Source organism: Phascolarctos cinereus, unplaced genomic scaffold (genome assembly GCF_003287225.1).
Source record: "Phascolarctos cinereus isolate Bilbo 61053 unplaced genomic scaffold, phaCin_HiC Scaffold_9;HRSCAF=440, whole genome shotgun sequence".
Classification (NCBI taxonomy): domain Eukaryota; kingdom Metazoa; phylum Chordata; class Mammalia; order Diprotodontia; family Phascolarctidae; genus Phascolarctos; species Phascolarctos cinereus.
This window is the reverse complement of record NW_027556402.1, coordinates 6,023,147-6,043,018: the sequence shown is the minus strand read 5'-3', so window position 1 is coordinate 6,043,018 and position 19,872 is coordinate 6,023,147. Positions and strand designations below refer to the sequence as shown.

The following is a 19,872-nucleotide window of genomic DNA, read 5'->3' as shown; positions in this document are numbered from 1 at the left end:
AATGTAAGGAGACTGGCACAACGATCCCCCGGTTCTTCTCACTTCCCTTGGCATCAGTTCATATAGGTCTTGCCATGTTTTGTTTTGATTTTTTTTCCTGAAACCATCCCCCCAGTCATTTCTTATAGCACAATAGTATTCCATCAGCCCTATGCCACAACTTGTTCATCCATTCTCCAATTGATGGGCATCCCCTTCATTTCTAATTCTTTGACACTGCAAAAAGAGCTGCTATAAATATCTTTTGTAATATAGCTCTTTTTCCTTTTTTTAATCTCTTTAGGATTCATACCTAGTAGTAGTATTTTTGGGCCAAAGAGCATACACAGTTTTATAGCCCTTTGCATGCAGTTTGAAGTTGGACCAGTTCACTACTCTACCAGCAATTTATTAAAATATCTCTTTTCCCTTATCCTCTCCAGCATTTGTCATTTCTGATAGGTGTGAGGTGGTACTTCAGAGTTGTTTTAATTTGCATTACTCTAATCAATAGTGCTTTAGAGGATTTTTTCATATGACTCTAGATAGCTTTGATTTCTTCTGAAAACTGCCTGTTCATATCCTTTGACCATATATCAATTGAGGAATGGCTCTTATTTTGATAAATTTGACTCAGTTCCCTATATATTTGAGAAATGAGGCCTTTATCAGAGAAACTTCATGTAAAAAATTTTTGATATTGCTTCATTGTCTATGGTATCTGTTTATATTTCTCTTGAGTCTTATGTTTGAATGTCAGATTTTCTGTTCAGCTCTGGTCTTTTCATCAGGAATGATTGAAAGTCCTCTGTCTTATTAAATATCCATTTCTCCCCTGTAGGGTTATGCTCAGTTTTGCTGGGCAGGTCATTCTTGTTTGTAATTTCAGCTCCTTTGCCTTCCAGAATATCATATTCCAAGCCCTCTACTCCTTTAACATGGAAGCTGCTAAATCTTATGTGATCCGGACTATGACTCCATGGTGTTTGAGTGGTTTCTTTCTAGATGCTTGTAATATTTTCTCTTTATCCTGAGAGCTCTGGAATTTGGCTACAATATTCCTAAGAGTTTTCATTTTGGGATCTTTTTCAGGAGATGATCGGTAGATTCTTCCAATTTCTGTTTTACTCTCTGCTTCTGAGATAGCAGGGCAGTTTTTTCTTTATAATTTCTTGAAATTTATTGGCTTTCAGGTAGTGCAGTAATTTTTAAATTATCTTGCATATGTCCGTTTTCCAGGTCAATTGTTTTTCCAATGAGATAGTTCACATTTTCTTCTCTATTTTCATTCTTTTAAATCTATTTTATCATTTCTTGATATCTCATGATGTCATTGGCTTACATTTGCTCAATTCTAATTTTTAAGGAATTATTTTCTCTAGTGAGCTTTTGTACCTCTTTTTCCATTTGGCCAATTCTACTTTTTAAGGTATTATCTTCTTCAGTTTTTTTTTGTACTTCTTTTATCAAACTGTTAATTCCCTTTTCATATGTTTTCTTGCATTACTCTTATTTCTTTTTCCCAATTTTTCTTCTACCACTTTTATCTCTTTCTTTGATTCTTCCATGAATTCTTGTTGGACTTGGGTCAAATTAGTATTTTTCTTTAAGGCTTTGCTTGTAGGTGTTTTCACCTTGTTTCATAAGTGTGGGAAATTCTGCATGATGAAATATACATTCTCTGAAGTCTTGAAGAGTTAGCTGGGCACTGAGAGGTTTAGGGACATGTCCTGGCATACGTAACCTGCATGTGGCAGAAGGAAGACTCAACCAGGTCTTCCTGGTTCTGAAGCCACTGGCTTTCTAGCCATTGGACCATACTCTTTTCTATATTTCCAACAAATTAAAATACAGAATCTTTAAAAAATGAATTAAGAAGATACTTACTTTTTGGTGGTTTCTCATTTGCCAGATTCAGGTGATTGAGAATGACAGATCTACCAGAAGCGGTCAAGTTTATACTACCAACATAAGAGGCCAGGTTCCTCCTCTGGTAACCACGGACTGTGTGATCCAAGACCAAGGTATTGCTTTTCAACGCCATTTTATTGGACTTCCCAGAGCTGGGATGTCTTGTTAACAGCAAGCACCCTGGAGCCTACTATGGTCCCTGCTATGGGACCAATGCATGAGTGAAAGAACCTTGTAATACCATCTTTCCTTCTGCTATGCCAGGAACAAAGACCTTTTGGGATCTATGATGACATAGTGTTAAGCTAAAACTGAGTGTAATAAAATAGTCATTGTAGGGAAACTTTCCAAGTCTTAACTTCCTTAATTTAAAATTTCTCTTTTTTTGTTTGATATATTTTCACCTGTGTATTTCCAAAGTAAGTTCCTTAGTCATGGAAAACATAGTGTAGTTAACAATGGATTAGGAGTCAGAAAATTTGAGTCCTCATCTCCTGTACTGCAGACTCATTGTGTGACCTGAAGAATTCAATGAATTGTTCTGGTCCTCTGTTTTTTGGCCTGTAAAGTGAGGAAGTAAATGAGTTTCTAAGGCCATAACTAGCTTCAAACTGCTGATTTGCTATTTGAAGTTCTTGCTACCTTGGGCTGCATTAAGAAAATGTGAATTTGGGGGATCAGGAATGGGGAGAGATAGTCTAACTCACTCTGCCCTGCCCAGACCACGTCTGGAGTTTCCCATAGTTCGCATTTTGTGAAGGACGTGGACACACTGTCACAGCCAGAGGACCATGCCCCGGATGGTAAGGGGTCTAAAAAGGCTTAGAGGCACAGGAGAGTTGTGGTCTAGGATTGGCTAGGCCATCCTGTGGAAGGGGGATTAGCATTCTTCTGCTTGGCTCCTTCAGGCAGAACTAGATACAGTATGGTAACTCTGGTTAGATAATTTGTGGGAACGTGTTATTTTTTTAAAGTACTATTCGATATTTTTTCCCTTTTTTTTACATAGAAAAGAAAAGCGTTTTCTAAAATATAAGCTTTAAAGTTGCTCTGACACTCCAGTGGGTCTGAGATCCTTGGGTGTGGAGTCAGCTCCACTTGGCTCGTGTCAATCTCCTGTTTCTTCCAATTGAGCCAGTGATCTTCCTCTGGGGTTTAAATGTTGGAAGGACATCTTTGCCTCCATTTGTTGTACTGAATTCATGTTGGTTACGCCCCTCCCTTATCCTTCTCTGTAAACTCATCATTTTTCTTTCTTTAAAAAAATAACAAATTTTATTGATAGTTTTTGTTTTTGTTATGTCACCAAAATTTCCCCCAGCATCCTTCTCCCATCCTCTCCCAGGGAGCAATGCCATATAATAAATAACATTTTTAAGAAGAAAAAGAAAAAGAGAAAAAATCAGCCAAAGTGATTAATAATAACAGCTCGCATTTATAGCTATAAAGCATCTAAAGCACATAAATATATAATGGGTTTAGGGTTATATGTTCTATGTTATATAGAACATATAAGTGTGTATATATATATATATATATATCAATGCTATATAGCATATGTAGCTGTTTATAGAGTGCTTTATAAATATAATCTCACATTATTTTCACAATAACCCTGGGAAGTAGATGCTATTCTTAGCCCCATTTTGCAGATGAGGAAACTGAGGCAGACAGAGAATAAATAACTTGTCCAGGGTCACACAACTAGTAAGTGGCTGAGGCAGAATTTGAACTCAGTTCTTCCCGAATCCAGGTCCAGCACTCTATCCACTGCACCACCTAGCTGCCAGATCAAAAGTCTGAGAATCTGTGCAGCATACCACACTCTTCCAAGTCCAGGTCCCCACTCATCTTTCTTTTGCCTTTCAGAGTGTTGGACTTGGAGTCCTGAAGTCGTGGCTTCAAATCCTTCCTTAGACATTAATTAGCTGTGTGACTTCACCCCTCTGAGTCTCGGTTTCCTCATCTGTCAAACGGGGGCTATACTCAGTGATTTCTGAGATTCTTTCTCGCCATAGGAGTCTATGACCTTCAGTCTTGAGACCAGCGTGTGACCAGGATGTTTCACGAGCGCATCACAAAGACAATGTGGGCCTCCAAACAATAGATGTTGATGGCAGGGGCCATCTAGGGCTCATTAAAAGTGCTATGGAATTTCCAAAGCTGTCCTGGCCCCTTCCTCTCTTCTAATTCTGTGTCTGGTTCATGGAATAGTGAATTTGGAGCCAAAAGAGTCCTGAGACAATACCTAGTCCAACCTCTCCATTTACAGATTGGTGAACTGAGGCCTAAGGAGGTTAAATATTTTGTCCAAAGTGACCTAGCTAGTACCAAAGTCTGGAATTGAACTCGGGTCCCTGGACTCTAAATCCAGCACCATGTCATTGCACTGCTCCGTACTGTCCATGTACAGCATCTGTCCAAGGCATATTTCTCCTGAGACGCCCCCAGCTCTCCAGGAATCAGCCTATGTGCTGCCTCTGACGAAAGGTCTTTCTTGACTCCCCCAGTCGTTAATGTCCTCCAGTTTATGTGTATATTATTAGGGTGTACTTCCCCCTCCAGTAGAGGGGGGAGCAACTCTTCAACAACTCATAAAAGCAGGTATTGTTTCATTGTTATGTTGGATTCCCCAACACCTAGTATGGCATCTGGCATATGGTAAATGCTTAACAAATACTTAATTAAATTGAATTGAATCAAATGTGTGGGCTCTCAATGGGATGACCATTGACCAAATGTGACAGTCTGTTAAACGTTCTTGTTGGTGTTGAATTGTTTCCGTTGTGTAAGATTCTTCATGACCCCCTTTTGGAGTTTTCTTGGAAAAGACACTGGAGTAGTTTGCCATTTTCTTCTCCAGCTCATTTTACAGATGAGAAACTGAGGCAAACAGGTCTGAGTGACTTACCCAAGGTCACACAGCTAGCAAGTGACTGAGGCTGGATTTGAACTCAGGAAGATGAGACTTCCTGGTTCCAAGCCCAGCGCTCTATCTACTGTACCACTTAGGTGCCTTCTGTTTAATATATAGCCCTTTAAAATTATTGATAAATTTTGCTTTGACACAAGTGACACTTGCCAGCAAATACTCAGATAAGCCCTCCTAACAAAGTATATTCTCTGCAAAACAGTTTATTGATTATTAATGGAAATAAGGGATGTGTTCATTAACTCCTGCGGTGAACGTCAGTATTGTTGTATTCGGCCAGAGCTCTGCTACCTTTCCACAGGGACTATTTGCGTTGTTATAGTCATTATGTATGGAGGTATTCACTCCTCAGGGCAGCTAGGGGGCGCCATGGTGTGTAGAGCACCATGCTGTATGGTGAGTCATCTTCATGGGTTCAAGTCTGGCCTCAGACATTTACTAGCTGTGTGACTGGGCAAGTCACTTAACCCGGTATGCCTCTGAAAAATGAGCTGGAGAAGGAAATGGCAAAGCACTCCAGGATCTTTGCCAAGAAAACCCCAGATGGGTCATGAAGAGTCAGACAGGGCTAAAAACGACTGCACACCAGCAGCAATATGAACTCTTTTTTTGTTTGTTTGTTTTTGGGGTTTTTTTAGGCAATTGGGGTTAAGTGACTTGCCCAGCGTCACACAGCTAGTAAGTGTCAAGTGTTTGGTCTGAGGTCAGATTTGAACTCAGGTCCTCCTGACTTCTGCGCCACCTAGCTGCCCCCTAGCAATATGCACTCTTCATCCAGCTGGTTTTTCCTACTTGGATGGCTAGGTCTGTTCAATTGTGGGTTTTGTATGTGAATATTTTAGGATATATTTTTTTCACTGGGTTTTTTAATGAACCTTTTTTAATATTTCAGGGAATGCCAGCCCTCGTTACATCCGGTGTACAACATACTGCTTCCCTTCCACTTCAGACATGGCCAAGCAGTCTCAGCTCCCGTTAGCTGCCATCATCAAGCCATTTGCCACTGTTCCTCCACACGAGGTAAGAGACTTGGACAGGAGCATATGGCAGTTTAATAACTCCTCTGTTATACCTCCTGGGCTTACTTCTCAGTTCTTAGTTCTCTGCTTTGCCAGTGGGGCGCTAATGTCTACGTGGTACCTACCTGTCTAGTCAAATCACTCTATTCAGTAGCAAAAAAGTCCTCTAAAAGCAGGTTTTTAGGGACTCGTATAGACAAGGCCTTAATTGACCATATCGTTTTCGTTTCAGTTTTTGGGTTTTTTTGTAACCATCCTGCCCCATGCAATCCCCGAATTCCCACGCGTCAGTTATAATACTGCAGTAACGAAGGCAGGGTCTAAAATCTGCTTCCCTGCCTCTCTTCCCACTGGATGAACGTATTCCTTCACTCGGGTTTCAACCTCAACCTCCAGTTGGATCCAACAGACCCTTTTAAGTAGCAGCTGCCAGGTGAAGGGCACTGTGATGATCACTGAAGATCATGCCAAGCTTAGGTCGGGCCTGGCTCTGCCCTCATGGAGCTCACATTCCAGTAAGGGGAGATATGTGCACAGATAACCCTGACACCTGACTGGTGGACCCAGTGCCATCATCTGTCCCATAGAAGCCTGAAGGCTGGGAGTTCTGATGAGATGGAGTTGAGGAGATAGGGGAGGAGGAAGAGAACACTGGGGAATCTGGACATTGCTGGAGGTGCAGTTTGCTGAACGTCCCCAATGGGTGCATCCCCAGTGTATTTCTCCTTGGGTCCAAAGGAGAGACTAATAGAGGTGCTTCCTTCAGGAGTACATTCATCCTCATAGCATCTTCAGGCCTCAGTTTCCCATCTGTAAAATGAAGGGACTGACCCAGGTGATAGGATCCTGAGATGCTTTCTAGACCAAGCCTCCACCAAGATGACCTCAAGATTCACTTCCAGGTCAGTGAACTAAGAGGGTCATGCACATATGAGAAACGTAGACTTTTGAAGCAGGAAAGTGCCTTGGATATTCTCCAATCAGCCTCTTCACATTACAGAGCAGGAAAATGAGGCCACGGATGCTTTTTGCCATTTGCCCAGTGGGGATAAGTGGGGGCCAAGGCGATGAACAAAGGAAGGGAACGTGCCTGGGAACAATTGGGGAATCAGAGAGGGCGTGAGGAGGAGGTGACCCTTGAGATGGGCTCAGATCCCACAGGGCCAGGGTGGGGAAACCTCGCCTTTCTATTTACTGCTCCCTGGGGGATGCTAGGAGAGTCATTTGCCTTTCCCACTCTCCTTTTCCTCTTCTTTAGCCTGAAGGGCTTGAACTAGCTAGTCTCCGGTGTATGCCAGCTTTAAATCCCATGAAACCCCATGCAGGGATGGGAATTTCACAAGGGAAGGAGCAGAGGAGGGACACGGCAGGCACTGCACACAGCCTAAGCAGAGGCCCAGTGGCGGGAACAGATAGTATGATGTTTGGCTGGAGATGAAGCGCGTGGAGAAGCATGATACCAAATGAGTCTGGAGGTGCCTTATGTTGCCAAATTGGGCAAAGCCTTGAATGCCAGGATGAATTTACCTGGGCGAGCAGTAGGGAGTTATGATAGATTTGGGAGAAGGAAGTGCGAGCACACAACTTTTAAGCAGTTATTACTAAGAGAGGCGGCATGGCCTAGGGAATCAGCCACAAAGACCTGGATTCAAGTCACGGATCTGAGATATACCAGCTCTGGGTCGCTGGGTGAGCTGCGTGACCTTTCACTACCCAGGTGGCTTCCTGAGACTCAAGGTGGAAGAGAAGGCACTGACCTTCATTGGTAGAGGGGATCTCCTCACTGGGAGCTCCCAATACTAATAAACTCACACACACAATTAGAAAAAGTGCCATCTCGCAGGTGCTGCCACCGACCGTCATCTCTAGGGCACGGCCTTGGCTGGGTTCATTTCCTCCGGCCACGGCCATAGATCTTCCGCGTCCTCACTCCATCCTTCCACCTGGCCTGCCTTGTGACATAGCTCACCAGGGAGGGGCATGACCCACGGGACCAGGCCACGCCAGCCATGCCCTTCACCCTCAGTGTCACCGTCACACACAGCAGATGTGGCAGCATCGACAACTTCTTTACTAAAAAACGCCACTAGCTGCCATGTTCAGGTGAAAGAAAGTGTGTGCGCAGGTCCCAGACAGAGGCAATCATGTGCATTTATAGGTTTTTCAGCATCGTGCTTTCATTCAAAATCTGCTTCTTAGCCAGTACCAGATAGATTTCATAATTACTGCCTGATAAATATAGTTTAAAATCTGGTGCTGCTCACCCTCCTTCTCTTACATTTTTTCCTTTGATATTCTTGACCTTTTGTTCTTCCACATGAATTTTGTTATTGTTTTTTCTGGCTCAACAAAATATGTTTTTCATCATTTTCTTGGGATAGCACTGAATAAGCAGATTTGTTTAGGTAGAATTGTCATTTTTATTATACTGGGACTGTATTTTAAAGATCAACATAAATGGCTGTGAGTCAGTGGGAAGAGTTCCACCACCAGTAGAATCGCAGATCCTTGAGAGCCAGCTGGCTAGCGCGTAGAGTACTAGACTTGTTGTCAGGAAGCCTTGAGTTTGAATCCTGCCACAGACCTTTGCTAGTCATGTGACCCTGGGCAAGTCATTTCATCCCTCAGAGCCTCAGTTTCCTCTTCTACAGAATGGGGATCATAACAGCACCTACCTCTCAGGACTGCTGAGAGGGTCAGCAGTGTTACTACGCAGTTCTACCGTGTTTTATGGAGCTTTGCTTTATCGCGCTTCAGAGATATCACATTTTTTACACATTAAAGCGTGTGGCAACTCTGAGTCCAGCAGGTCTGTTGGCACCATTTTTCTTTTTCTTTTAGGCAATTGGGGTTAAGTGACTTGCCCAGGGTCACACAGCTAATAAGTGTCAAGCGTATGGTCTGAGGCTGAATTTGAACTCAGGTCCTCCTGACTTCAGGGCCGGTGCTCTATCCACTGCACCACCTGGCTGCCCCCTTTGGTGCCATTTTTCCAACAGCTCGTGCTCATATAGTGTCTCTGTATCACAGTTTGGTAATTCTTGCAATCTTTCACGCCTTTTCCTTGTTATTCTGTCTGTTATGGTGACCTGTGATCAGTGATCCTTGTTGTTACTATTATCATTATATTGGGCACCATGAATGCCGCCCATACAAGACTGTGAACTTAATTCGTAAATGTTGTGTGTGTTCTGACTGCTCCACCAGCTGGCCATTCCAGTCTCTCTTGTCCCACTTGGGCCTCCCTATTTCCTGAGACACAACCAGATTGAAATTAGGCCAATTAATAACCCTACAGTGGTCTCTAAGTGTTCAAGTGGAAGGAAGAGTCAATCAATGGGGCAAACTTCATTGTTGTCTTATCTTAAGAAATTGCCACGGCCACCCTAGCCTTCAGCAACTGCCACCCTGATCAGTCAGCAGCCTTCAACACTGACCCTCTACCAGTAAAGATTATGACTCTCTGAAGGCTCAGATGATGGTTTGCATTTTTTAGCAATAAAGTATTTTAAATTAAGGCGTGTGTGTTATGTTTTTAGACATAACATTGTTGCATACTAAATAGACTGCAGCACAGTGTCAGCATAACTTTTGAATACATTGGGAAACCAAAAAGTTCATATAACTCGCTTCATTGAGATAATTGTTTTATTGCGGTGGTCTAGAAGCAAACCCACAATATCTCTGAGGTCTGCCTCCATGTAAATAAAGCTCTTTACAAACCTTAAGGAGCTGTAAAACTATTAGCTACCATTATTATTCAATTATTTAACTCAAAACAGTCCCTGGGCTGGTAAGGATAAACCTTTTCCTGGTGAAAACTATATTTTAAAGATAAGGTCAGAAAGAAGGTGATGGGTTGTCTGTCATCCTTCAAAGGGACAATCTTCATATGAAGTTCTATACATTTTTTTCCTTTAGCATGAGCGCAGCTGACCACCACCCCTTTGTTTTTCCTCTTAGAATACCTCCCTTTTTGATTTATGGTCATTCCGTCGCCTCTGTACCATCGGGGGCCAGGCACCCTCTCTCCATCCTTCCAGCACCTCCAGATTTGGTCTCTGCCGGGGAGGTTTGTTTAGGGCAGTTTCTATAACATCGGTGGCTGCTGGACAGCACCGCCTTCTAACTCAGCCTTGTGTTAGCAACAGTTCCGCCAAACAAACGAAGCCTGGCTGCCTCAGCGCTGCTGGCCAGCCCTGGCTTAGAATGGATGTCCCAGGGGCTGAGGACATTATCCTTCTCTATCACTTTGTTTTCCTGGCATTTACTTTTCAAGCTGCTTTTGGAGGTTTGCAAATGGCCCATGTCACCGTGTTTCAAACAATTAGAAATCAAATCTCTGTGGTTTTCATGTTAAGAAATTGATGATTCTGCTTTGATGCTATATCTGAAGAAGCGGTGCAGAAATCATGTAGAATCCTAGAAATCCAAGGGCTGGCAGAACTTCCCAGTTGGGATTTTACCTAACTGAGAAGCAATGTGGTACCCAGAGGACTGAGTCCAACCTGGCTTAGCCACTAGCTAGCTGTGTGACCTTGGTTAAGTCACTTCATCTTTCTGGAGAAAGGGGTTATGCTCAATTAACAGTTCTCAGAGTATGGTCCTTGGACTCCTGGTGGTCCCTGAGAACCTTTCAGCAAGTCTGTGAGGTCAAAACTCTTTTCATAATAATACTAAGATGTTTTAATTTCTGATCAAGTAAAGACTGATAGATAACCTATATAAACAAAAGCTCTTAACAGGGATGGGGGCCTCGATAATTTTTAAGAGCGTAAAGAGGGTCCTGAGACCAAAGACTTTCAGTACCAACATGCTAAGGAATCTCCTCAGGTCTCATCTTGGTCTGCTTAGAGTGATGTATAGTTTCTGTTCTCACCAGATAAAGAGAAATTCTGATTTGGTGTAAGTGTGGAGTGAGAGCATAATGCCTCAGAACTTGGATAGGAATAGGGATTGGACCCATGATTTTGTTGGCATAGAGAACTCCCAGGTGAGGAAATACCCTCTACCAAGGCAAGTGGACCCCTTTTCTACAGCTTAGTTGTAATAAGTTGCCTGGAGTCCTGCGAGGTTGTGGCCCACCCGTGGGATGTATGGGATGCGCAGGAAGGATTAGCACCTCTAGGGCGAGAGCCTTTTGGGGCTGCTCAAGTGCCTTCAGTGTCCACCCGTCCCCAGCTCCCACCTGTGGCTCCAAGAAGCCATCCCGTGGGCAGCGGCTGCAGCCGGTAACACTATCTTGGCAGGCGGACTAACTCAGGCTGAAGGTAACTGACAGATGAGTGAGTGGGCTGATTACTGCAGACACGTGAAGACTTCTCCCACTGGGAAGACAAGAACAATTCATGCCAACGGCCATGAAGATGGCCGAAGCAGGCGCTGTGGAGTGCTTAGAGCTTGGTCAGACAGCAGAGACATCAAGGTCCTCCCTGCATCCTGGGCCATCCCCAGTTGTCGTGACTTTGTCTTGCCACTGAACTTTGATGACTGAAGCCAGAGCGAGGCAATGACTTTACGCAGCTCTGCCTTGCTTAAATCCAATTCATGCACAAATCAAGACATCACCCACTATGTCATCGCTCCTCTTCAAAAAGAAGGGTGGGACGGCTGGGTGGCACAGTGGTTAGAGCGCCGGCCCTGGAGTCAAGAGGACCTGAGTTCAAGTCCAGCCTCAGACATGTAACAGTGACTAGCTGTGTGACCCTCGACAAGTCACTTAACCTTAATTGCCTCACAAAAAAATCAGAAAGAAGAATGAACGGCAGCGACAACAAAATCCGTCTTTACTCGCATTGAGCAGAGTGAGGAGTCGCAGAGGGGCCGGCTGAGTCCTGTTCTGCTGCTGCCACAGTTACAGACAAGCACTGCAAGAGCTCTGCAGTACCCTGGCTGGGCTCCCACAGGAGGACATGAAGGGGAGGAAAAGTTAGTCACAGCAGAGGACGAAGGGGAGGCGAGGGGCAGACATGTCGCTGATGTCTCTGGGCTTCCTCAGTTTCTCCCTCTCTGAAACGCAGGCGAAGAGTCAGGCAAGCAGTCATGTTCACTGTTTTCCAGTCACCTGAGGACCCTCTTGGTGATTGACAGATGGCCCGAGCCCGGCCAGGGAGCGGTCCAGCAACGCAGAGCCGGAGAACACCCCGGGCCCACAGTGGGACGCAGACCTGTGACCCGCTGCCGTGGGCCCCTGTTCTGACCTCCCAGGTGCACGCCAACACTCATTTCGGTAATCACTTTCCGGGATGTAGAAATTGGAGGCAGAGGTGAGCTTGGTGGCCAGGTCCCTTTCTAGAACGTTCCAGTTCAGTGTTTCCACTCTTCAGTCCCGGGGACGTCCTCGGTTTGGGACGGTAATGTGAGAAAATTACAAGGGCCAAATACAAGCGGCTTTGTTTTCATTTACACTTTTATTCTAGTGTGGCAGGGTTTTAGGGTTGGCCACCGTCACTTGTGGCCAACCTGTGGTGGTCAGCCTTCAGCCTGTGACGTGAACTGTTACCCTCATTCATTCGCATCCTGAGTTTAAGGGAAATCTAGTGGCACAGTTACTTATTTCCTTGTTAGTTATAAAAATTGCAACCTTTCCCTCATTAATTAATCAGAGCCCCATCTCAATTTATTAAATATATATTAAATATAATTAACCACTTTTCATAAGCAATTGTTCCTCTCTTTGTGTTTATATGTATATGTAGATATATACACATGTATGTATATGTAGATATACATACATGTGTATATACATACATACATCCTAGTCTTCTAGATGGCCAGCTAACTGGGACCAGAGTGCATAGAGTTCCAGGCCTTTTAGTCACGAAGACTCCTCTTCTTGAGTTCAAATCTATCCTCAGACACTTACTAGCTGTGTGACCTGAGCAAGTCACTTCACCCTGTTTGCCTCAGTTACCTCATCTGTCAAATGAGCTGGAGAAGGAAATGGCCAACCGCTGCAGTATCTTTGCCAAGAAAACTCCAAATGGAGTCACCAAGAATCAGACATGACTGAAAAATGACTGAACAATGCATCTGCTAGATATGAATAAGTTACAGTCTGTACAAATTTTTAACAAGGCAACACATAAAACGGACATATAGTAACAAAGACATGTGAAATTTTTACAATGTTGTGGTAAAATAAACTGAGGAAAATCAGGGTCCCAGTCACCCCAGACCATGACTGTAACTGCAGATGACTTGTAATTAAGTGATTTACCCATGTTCAAATGCCTAGTAAATGTCAGAGGCAGAATCTGAACCCAGATCTTTGTGAAGTTGATTCTCACCTTCTCGCCACAACTATCAGAGCTACAGCAACAGATAAAAATCATTCTCGTGCTAAGCCTTATTTTAATTATTATACTTTTAATAAAAACACTATAAAAAAACTTGGAGAGAAAATGTAGTATACAGAGAAACCAATACCAATATATTGGTATACCAATACCAGGTATTGGTGGAGCTCCAGGAGAATCAGCTGTAAACTCCCCCCCCATTGCCTCTGTCTCCTCCTCCGGTACTGCCCTGAGCACCAAGATCCCTTAGAAGCTGCACCATGTCCCTGAGGGCTGGACCTCCTGCTCTGTGCCCTACTCTGAAGGCTCCTTCATTGACTTTGCTATGCTCATGTGTGGCAGTGGTGACAAAGACTGAATCTTACCTCCTTTTAGATCCGAGTGCCAGACACACGGGGATCCCCATCTGTCCGGGAGGGATTGTTTAAATTTATGACATTTCTATTCCCATCTGACAAGATTGCATATGCTCATATTCCAATTCTAAGATCCCTTTGGGAGATGCATTCTGGGTAACAATTTAGTTTTTTTTCAGTTTCCCAGAGGTTTTCAGTGTCCCCAAGACCTAGCCGTGGGGTGGTTAATACAAGACGCCGCAACCTCTCTGCATGAGAAACTGATCCTGCAGATCCCAGGAGCAGCCAGGACCAAGACTGGGGATCACACTGTTTGGGGCACTCCCGGCATTCATTTCTTACCTTCTGTCTCCGTCTGTAAATGCTTGGTTAGGCGTTAACTGGTAGAGCAAAGACCTACAAAAGTGTCCTTACTGTAACTTCTGCTTAGAGAGCTGGACAGTAGAAAGAACAATGGCTCTGGTATCCAAGGACCTGGGTTCCAATTCTGACACTAATTGTGTGACCTTAGATAAGTCATTTCACCTCTGTGGCTCTCACTTTCTGCATCTGCAAAATGCAGGATGGTTTCAACTCTGTGGCTGAACTTAGGTGAAGTTCCCTTTCTTGATCTGAATGTCCTGCTCTGTAAAATGAGAGGCCTGGAGGAGATAAATTGCAAGGTCCCTCCCGGCTCTCTGATCCTATGAACTCTGGATGTTTGGGTCATTTTGTGGTGCTAAAAATCAGTGGGGTTCATCACTCCTATCAATAAAAAAAAAAGTTTGAGTGTGTACCACCATAATGGAAACATTAGCCTATTTATAAATTATATACACACAGCTGTTGTAATCATTATATACATTAAAATTGACATAGAAATCATAAAAGGATGAGATAAAGATGAAATAATGTTAAAAACTCTAGCGGTAATAGGGAGCCCCTGTAGAGGAGTGTGCTAAATTTAGTCTGATCACTTTGGCAGGGAAGTGGAGGATGGCCTGTAATGGCAAGAGGCTTGAGGCAGGCACACCCACCGGCCACTATTTCAATAGTCCAGGCGTGAGGTGATGAGAGCCTGGACCGGAGGGGTGGCAGTGTCAGAGGAGAGAAGGGAGCATGTCCAAGGTAGAAATGACAAGTCTTAGCACCGGATCAGAGATGTGGAGTGCCTGAGGAACTGAGGATGACAACAAGGTCTCAAGCCTGGGTGACTGGGAAGATGTGGTTGTGCTCAATTGTAGTAGGGAAATGGAGAAAAGGGCAGGGTGGTGGAAAAGAGACGTTGAGTTCCATTTTGGAAATGTGGACACCCCTTCTAGATGTCCCGTTAACTAGTTGGTGATGGGAGACTAGAAGTGGCGAGAGAGGTGAGGGCTGAATAAAGAGATCCGAGACTCCTCTGCACAGTGATGATAATTGAGCACCTGGGAATTAGTGAGATCACCAAGTCAGGTAGTATTGAGAAAAGAGAGCCCAAGAGAAACCCCTGGGCAACCGCCAAGGTCGACAGGTGTGTCCTGGGGGAAGATCCAGCAAAGGACACTGGGAAGGGCTGTGGGTCGGTCCAAAGCCCCGCTTTGGTGACTAGTCCTCTAAAGCAATGGTGTCGACTCAAATTGAAATAGAGCCACTAATCCGTACATAAGGATCCCTGCTGCAATGACTATTTTAAAACGTAATGTTATCTATATTGGGTTTTAGTTTAATTTTATTTTAATATTTAAATGTTTTATTTTGTTTTACTATGATTTATTTTAATTTTATATTTAATAAATTTATTTGAATAGTTGATTTTAATTTAATAAAATATTTTCTTTTTCTTTTAATTTATTTTAATAATCATTTTAATAGTTTTTATTTCTTTTACCTTCATGTTTTATTTTAATGTTTTATTGTTTTTTATTGATTTATTTTGTTACATATTTCCCAGTTACAGTCTGCTCCAGGAGCGTTGTGGGTTTAGAGGCTTGAGAACTCTAAAGTACGCCCTTCTGGACACCACGTAGTGTGACCCATCTCAGATCTTGGGGAGTGTGCTAGGAAGAGCTTCAGGCCACAGAAGTAGAATCTGGGCGGATTAGAGTCTTAAAAACCAGCCTATGTCATCCTTGTCAGGTAGCCTCTGCAAAACACATGGCCTTGACATTATAGGCTCCTCAGAAAGCCTGGAAAGGAAAGTTGGCCTTTTAGGGGAGCAATGCTCACACACTGCCCAGGCTGAAGCGACTTTGGAGCAGCCCATCGGAGGAATCCTGGGAATTGTGGTGATGTCGCAGCAGACACAAGGCAGAGCTTTATCTGAGCTTTGTCTGTTCTTTGTCTGTTCAGACAAAGGTGAGCTTTGGGAAGGGCACCAGCGAAGGCAGAAGGGTGCAGGAATGAGCTCTAGCTCGGGAGTTAGGGAGCCTGGATCCAAGCTTTGCGTGTGCCATTCTTTCCCTGTGGCCTCAGGCAAGGCGAGCAGCTGAAGCCTGCGGACCAGACCTGAGGTGTCCAGCCACCTGCCCCTATGGCTACAAAACCACAGAATGAGGCCCAAACCACATTGAAATGCAACCGACACGTTTTAACAAAATAGATAAAAATACAATAGAACAGAGATGACATTAATATGTGGTTTTCTAAGTCACCATGTACCCGCAGGGATCTTTATATACCTGTGCAGTTTGCTACCACTGAGATGGCCTCTCAAATGCCCTGCGCTTGAAATCCACCATTCCATGATCCTGTGGTCTCCAGAGTTTCTGGTAGCTCTAGTAATCTATGAATTAAAACCCAGATGAATATGGACAAATGCCATGTAGAAAGGACATCACCACACCCGTACCACAGAAGAGGTGCATCGAGAAGTGGGGCAACCTGCACTGGGAAGTTTTGGGAGTGGTTCCCCTTTCGGGGTGTCCAGGTCCCAGCCCATGGCCGTTCCCAACCCTCATCCTTCTTGTGGGTCATCGTCTAGCCCCATCTGTCGTTTCCCTTCATTCATTTCTTTACATTTCTAGGGATGACATTAGGAAGACAAGCCGAGAATTGAGTGGGTGCTCCAGCAGAAATTCTTCTTATAGCTCAGTCCCCTCCATGTGCGCAGTGGCCCAGGGACGCTGGCCATCCCTGCTGTCGCTCACGGTAGACAGACCACCTCCTCACTCTGCGTTTTCACTGGCCACTGCCCCCCTTGCCGGGAGTGCTTTCCCTCCTTATCTCCGCCTCCTGGCTTCCCGGGCTTCTCACCTCAGCTAAGTCTGACCTCGGGGAAGGCCCCTAATGCCCTAACGCCTGCCCTCTACTGATCAGCTCCAATTATCCTGTCTGTAGTTTGTTTGTTCACCATTGCTTGCGTACTATCTCCCCCTGGGAGTGCAAGCTCCTTAAGCAAGGATTGTCTTGCCTTTCATTTTGTCCTCAGCACTTAGCATAGTGTTGGCCCATAGTGGGTGCTTAATAAATGCTTGTTGATTGACACTGCAGATAATTGGATGCCTCCACTGTCAGTTTCCTGCCTTATGATGTATTTCCTGAGCTCTTCCTCTGAGTATCATTCCTATACAGACGGTCAGGAGCATATTCTGATGACATCACTTCCGGACGACCGTCTGTCCACCATGCCTCCTCTCTCTGGTTCCAGGATTTCCTCGCGTGAATGTAGCATCCTAACCTACAGTGCCACTCTGACCTCCGCTTCACCTCCACCCTCTTTTACTAGCCTTGCTTCTTTGGAGGTTATGCTTTTAAAGAATTCGGCATATCCTCAGAGCCACATTGGTACCACAGGTCCCGTTTCGCCAAGGTTCAGCGACAGTGTCAAGTTTGACTCTTCCTCCTTCCCATTAGCATCTCTTGTTTGTCTTTCTTATTACTTATTCTTTGTCTGTGTAGAGACATCTGTGGCCCAGGCTGCCGTTGCTGGCTCCTTTCTTGGATTTCACATAAAAAACTAGGATACATTCAGTTATGGGGGAGAAGGGTGCCAGTCATTTTTGGGATGACTAGGTCATCAGATGACAATGCCAGGAGATGGAAACATGGCAGATGGTAAGGTCTGGAGGAACTTAGGAGACAGTAGGACAAATGGTTAGGCCTGTTGGCATAGAGTTGTTGACTGCCATCTCATCCAGGCATTTTTACTACATTTCTGAATTGGGCAGGGGCACTTCTTTGTCCTTCAGAGGACTACATTTTGGTTGGAAAGCTACAATTCTTTTTTTTTTTAATCTTATGAATTCAGGTTGACAGATCTGGGAACTCTTGTCTATCGGCTGTAGATGAGTGGAAATCATAGCTGCTGGTGAATTGCCATGAACTCTTAAAACAAAAATTATTGTTACTCTTTTGAAATTCAAATTAATGTCACATTAAGGAAATGGAAATGAATTGCACACAGTGGGCTATAAAATCATTTGACTTATTTTTTAAATGTATTTTTGATATCTTTTTTTAACAACATCTGGATTTCCCCATGTCCCTCCCTGTCCAGGGAGATACCTCTTACAACAAAGCATTTTTTAAAAATTAAAAAAAGGAAAGAAATGCAGTCAAACTGATCAGCATGGAAGAAAACCTGACATTATGTGCAGCATTCCACACCTGTGCTCCATGACCCTGCCAAAGGAGCAGGGGGAAGGGGTCTTCTTATGTGACTGATTTGTTAGACATAGAAGAATGTCTGTATCCAAATGAATGTTGACCTTCCATATGGAGTATCTTGTTCCAACAGTGTTAACGTTGCTCAAATATCTTTGGAACGTCTTCTTTTAAACTGCCTTCAGGGCCAGGTTTCAAGACACACGAGAATACCAGTCTTGTTACTTTATAATTATCATTTATACTTTGATGAAAACCTTTATTCCCTCCATGTGACCCCTCCCTATATTTGGCAGACTTGCCTCTGAAAGGCTTTTGTTTGTTTGTTGCCCCCCCAAAAAACCCCAACTTCCAAGGGTGAAGATTTGCTACCATTGAGGATATTCAAGAGAAGAATTAGGGGGAAGAGATAGCTGCCTTCAAATTTTAAAACATGACATGAGGAAGAGAGGGTGTATTTGTTCCCTTCTCCTCCAGAGTACAAGATTAAGACCAAAAGATTCAAAAGTTAGTTCAACGTAGAATTCTTCATTAAAAGAATTTAGAGCAATTAGTCTTGGCGAAAATAAATAAATAAATAAATGAAAGGACCTATGTGGGGAAATAGGCTCCCATACAGGCTCAGTGGTGGGGTAGAAGGCAAGTTTCCACATGAGAGAACTAGGTCATCAGATGAGAATGCCAGGAGATAGAAGTATGACAGATGGTAAGGTCTGGAGGAACTTAGGAGACAGTAGAAAGACAAATGGTTAGGCCTGTTGGCATAGAGTTGTTGACTGCCATCTCATCCAAGTCATGTCAACAGTCAACAGCCAGGGTAAAGGGGGAAAAGAAGAGGGTAGAGGGCCACCATGTTGCCCCAACCCCATGGTAAGTGGGTTTACCCATTCAGGATAGATTCTGGATGACAATATGGGTAAGGTGTCCCCAGTAGTGATGGTCCTGCCTGTTGCCCAGCCAATCACTTATGTGTAAGAAAGTGTCATAAAAGACATCATCAATGGTATTTATGACTGGAAAAGAAGCTGGATTGGCTATGTGCCAGAATGGAGGGATAACAAATAGGCCTGCAATGGGACTCAGAAAGTAGTCAGAGGGATGATGGTATGGCTCTAGGGCTTTGTGGAAACTCCCAGACAGGAATCACAAAGGGAAAAGGGGAAATAAAAAATGGAGGCATGGTGTGCCCCCATGGAAAGAATGCTCCCATCAGCGGGTCCCTGATGTGCCAAAACATCAAAGAAAGCACTTTTTGTCAAAGAACTCACTTTGACCAGTGCTGTTGTGGATGATGTCTGCCAGAGAGTGAGATACGTGGACTGGAGATGTCAATCAACTCTCAATCCTGAATCCTCAAGGAGTGTTTAATTCCTAGCCTGTGCCTTGTCTTACCTCAACTCTGGCCTATCTTTAGAGTCCAAAGATGCCCCACCATTTTCTGAGAAAGCCAAGTTTACTATTGGGTTGCAAGGAAAACTTCCTCATTAATATCTCCAAAAGTTGTTTTGGTCTCAACGAATATTTTCATTCAGTTTCTCTGGGACACTGTCCACCATATGCGCATGGATTTAGGATCTCATCAACACAGAAGTTCTCTCCAATGAGCAGCAGTCATACAAGATCACTGAATGAATGTTAGTGTTGGGAAAAAAAAAGAAAAAGAAATGAAGAAGAAGGGTGTTGTTTCAGCACAAAGCTTGAGGTCATTAAAAATACCGCATGGTTTTCCAGGTGGGAGCCACTCTGCTCTCTCCCTTCAGTGCTGGGTCCAGGTCTAGGGTCTGGGTCACTTTCTGCATCTGAATGAGATAGTG

General features: G+C 44.0%; 1 protein-coding gene across 3 annotated transcripts in view; it reads left to right on the top strand.

The window, feature by feature from the left end:
- SEC24D (SEC24 homolog D, COPII component) overlaps positions 1-19,872 on the top strand; it is a 116,486-nt gene that overhangs the window by 33,872 nt on the left and 62,742 nt on the right. For all 3 annotated transcript variants that reach the window (XM_078148706.1, XM_021008281.2, XM_021008282.2), the window contains exons 7-8: positions 1,892-2,003; positions 5,715-5,842. In XM_078148706.1, coding sequence (XP_078004832.1) covers positions 1,892-2,003; positions 5,715-5,842 — 240 coding nt within the window. The remainder of the gene's footprint in view (positions 1-1,891; positions 2,004-5,714; positions 5,843-19,872) is intronic.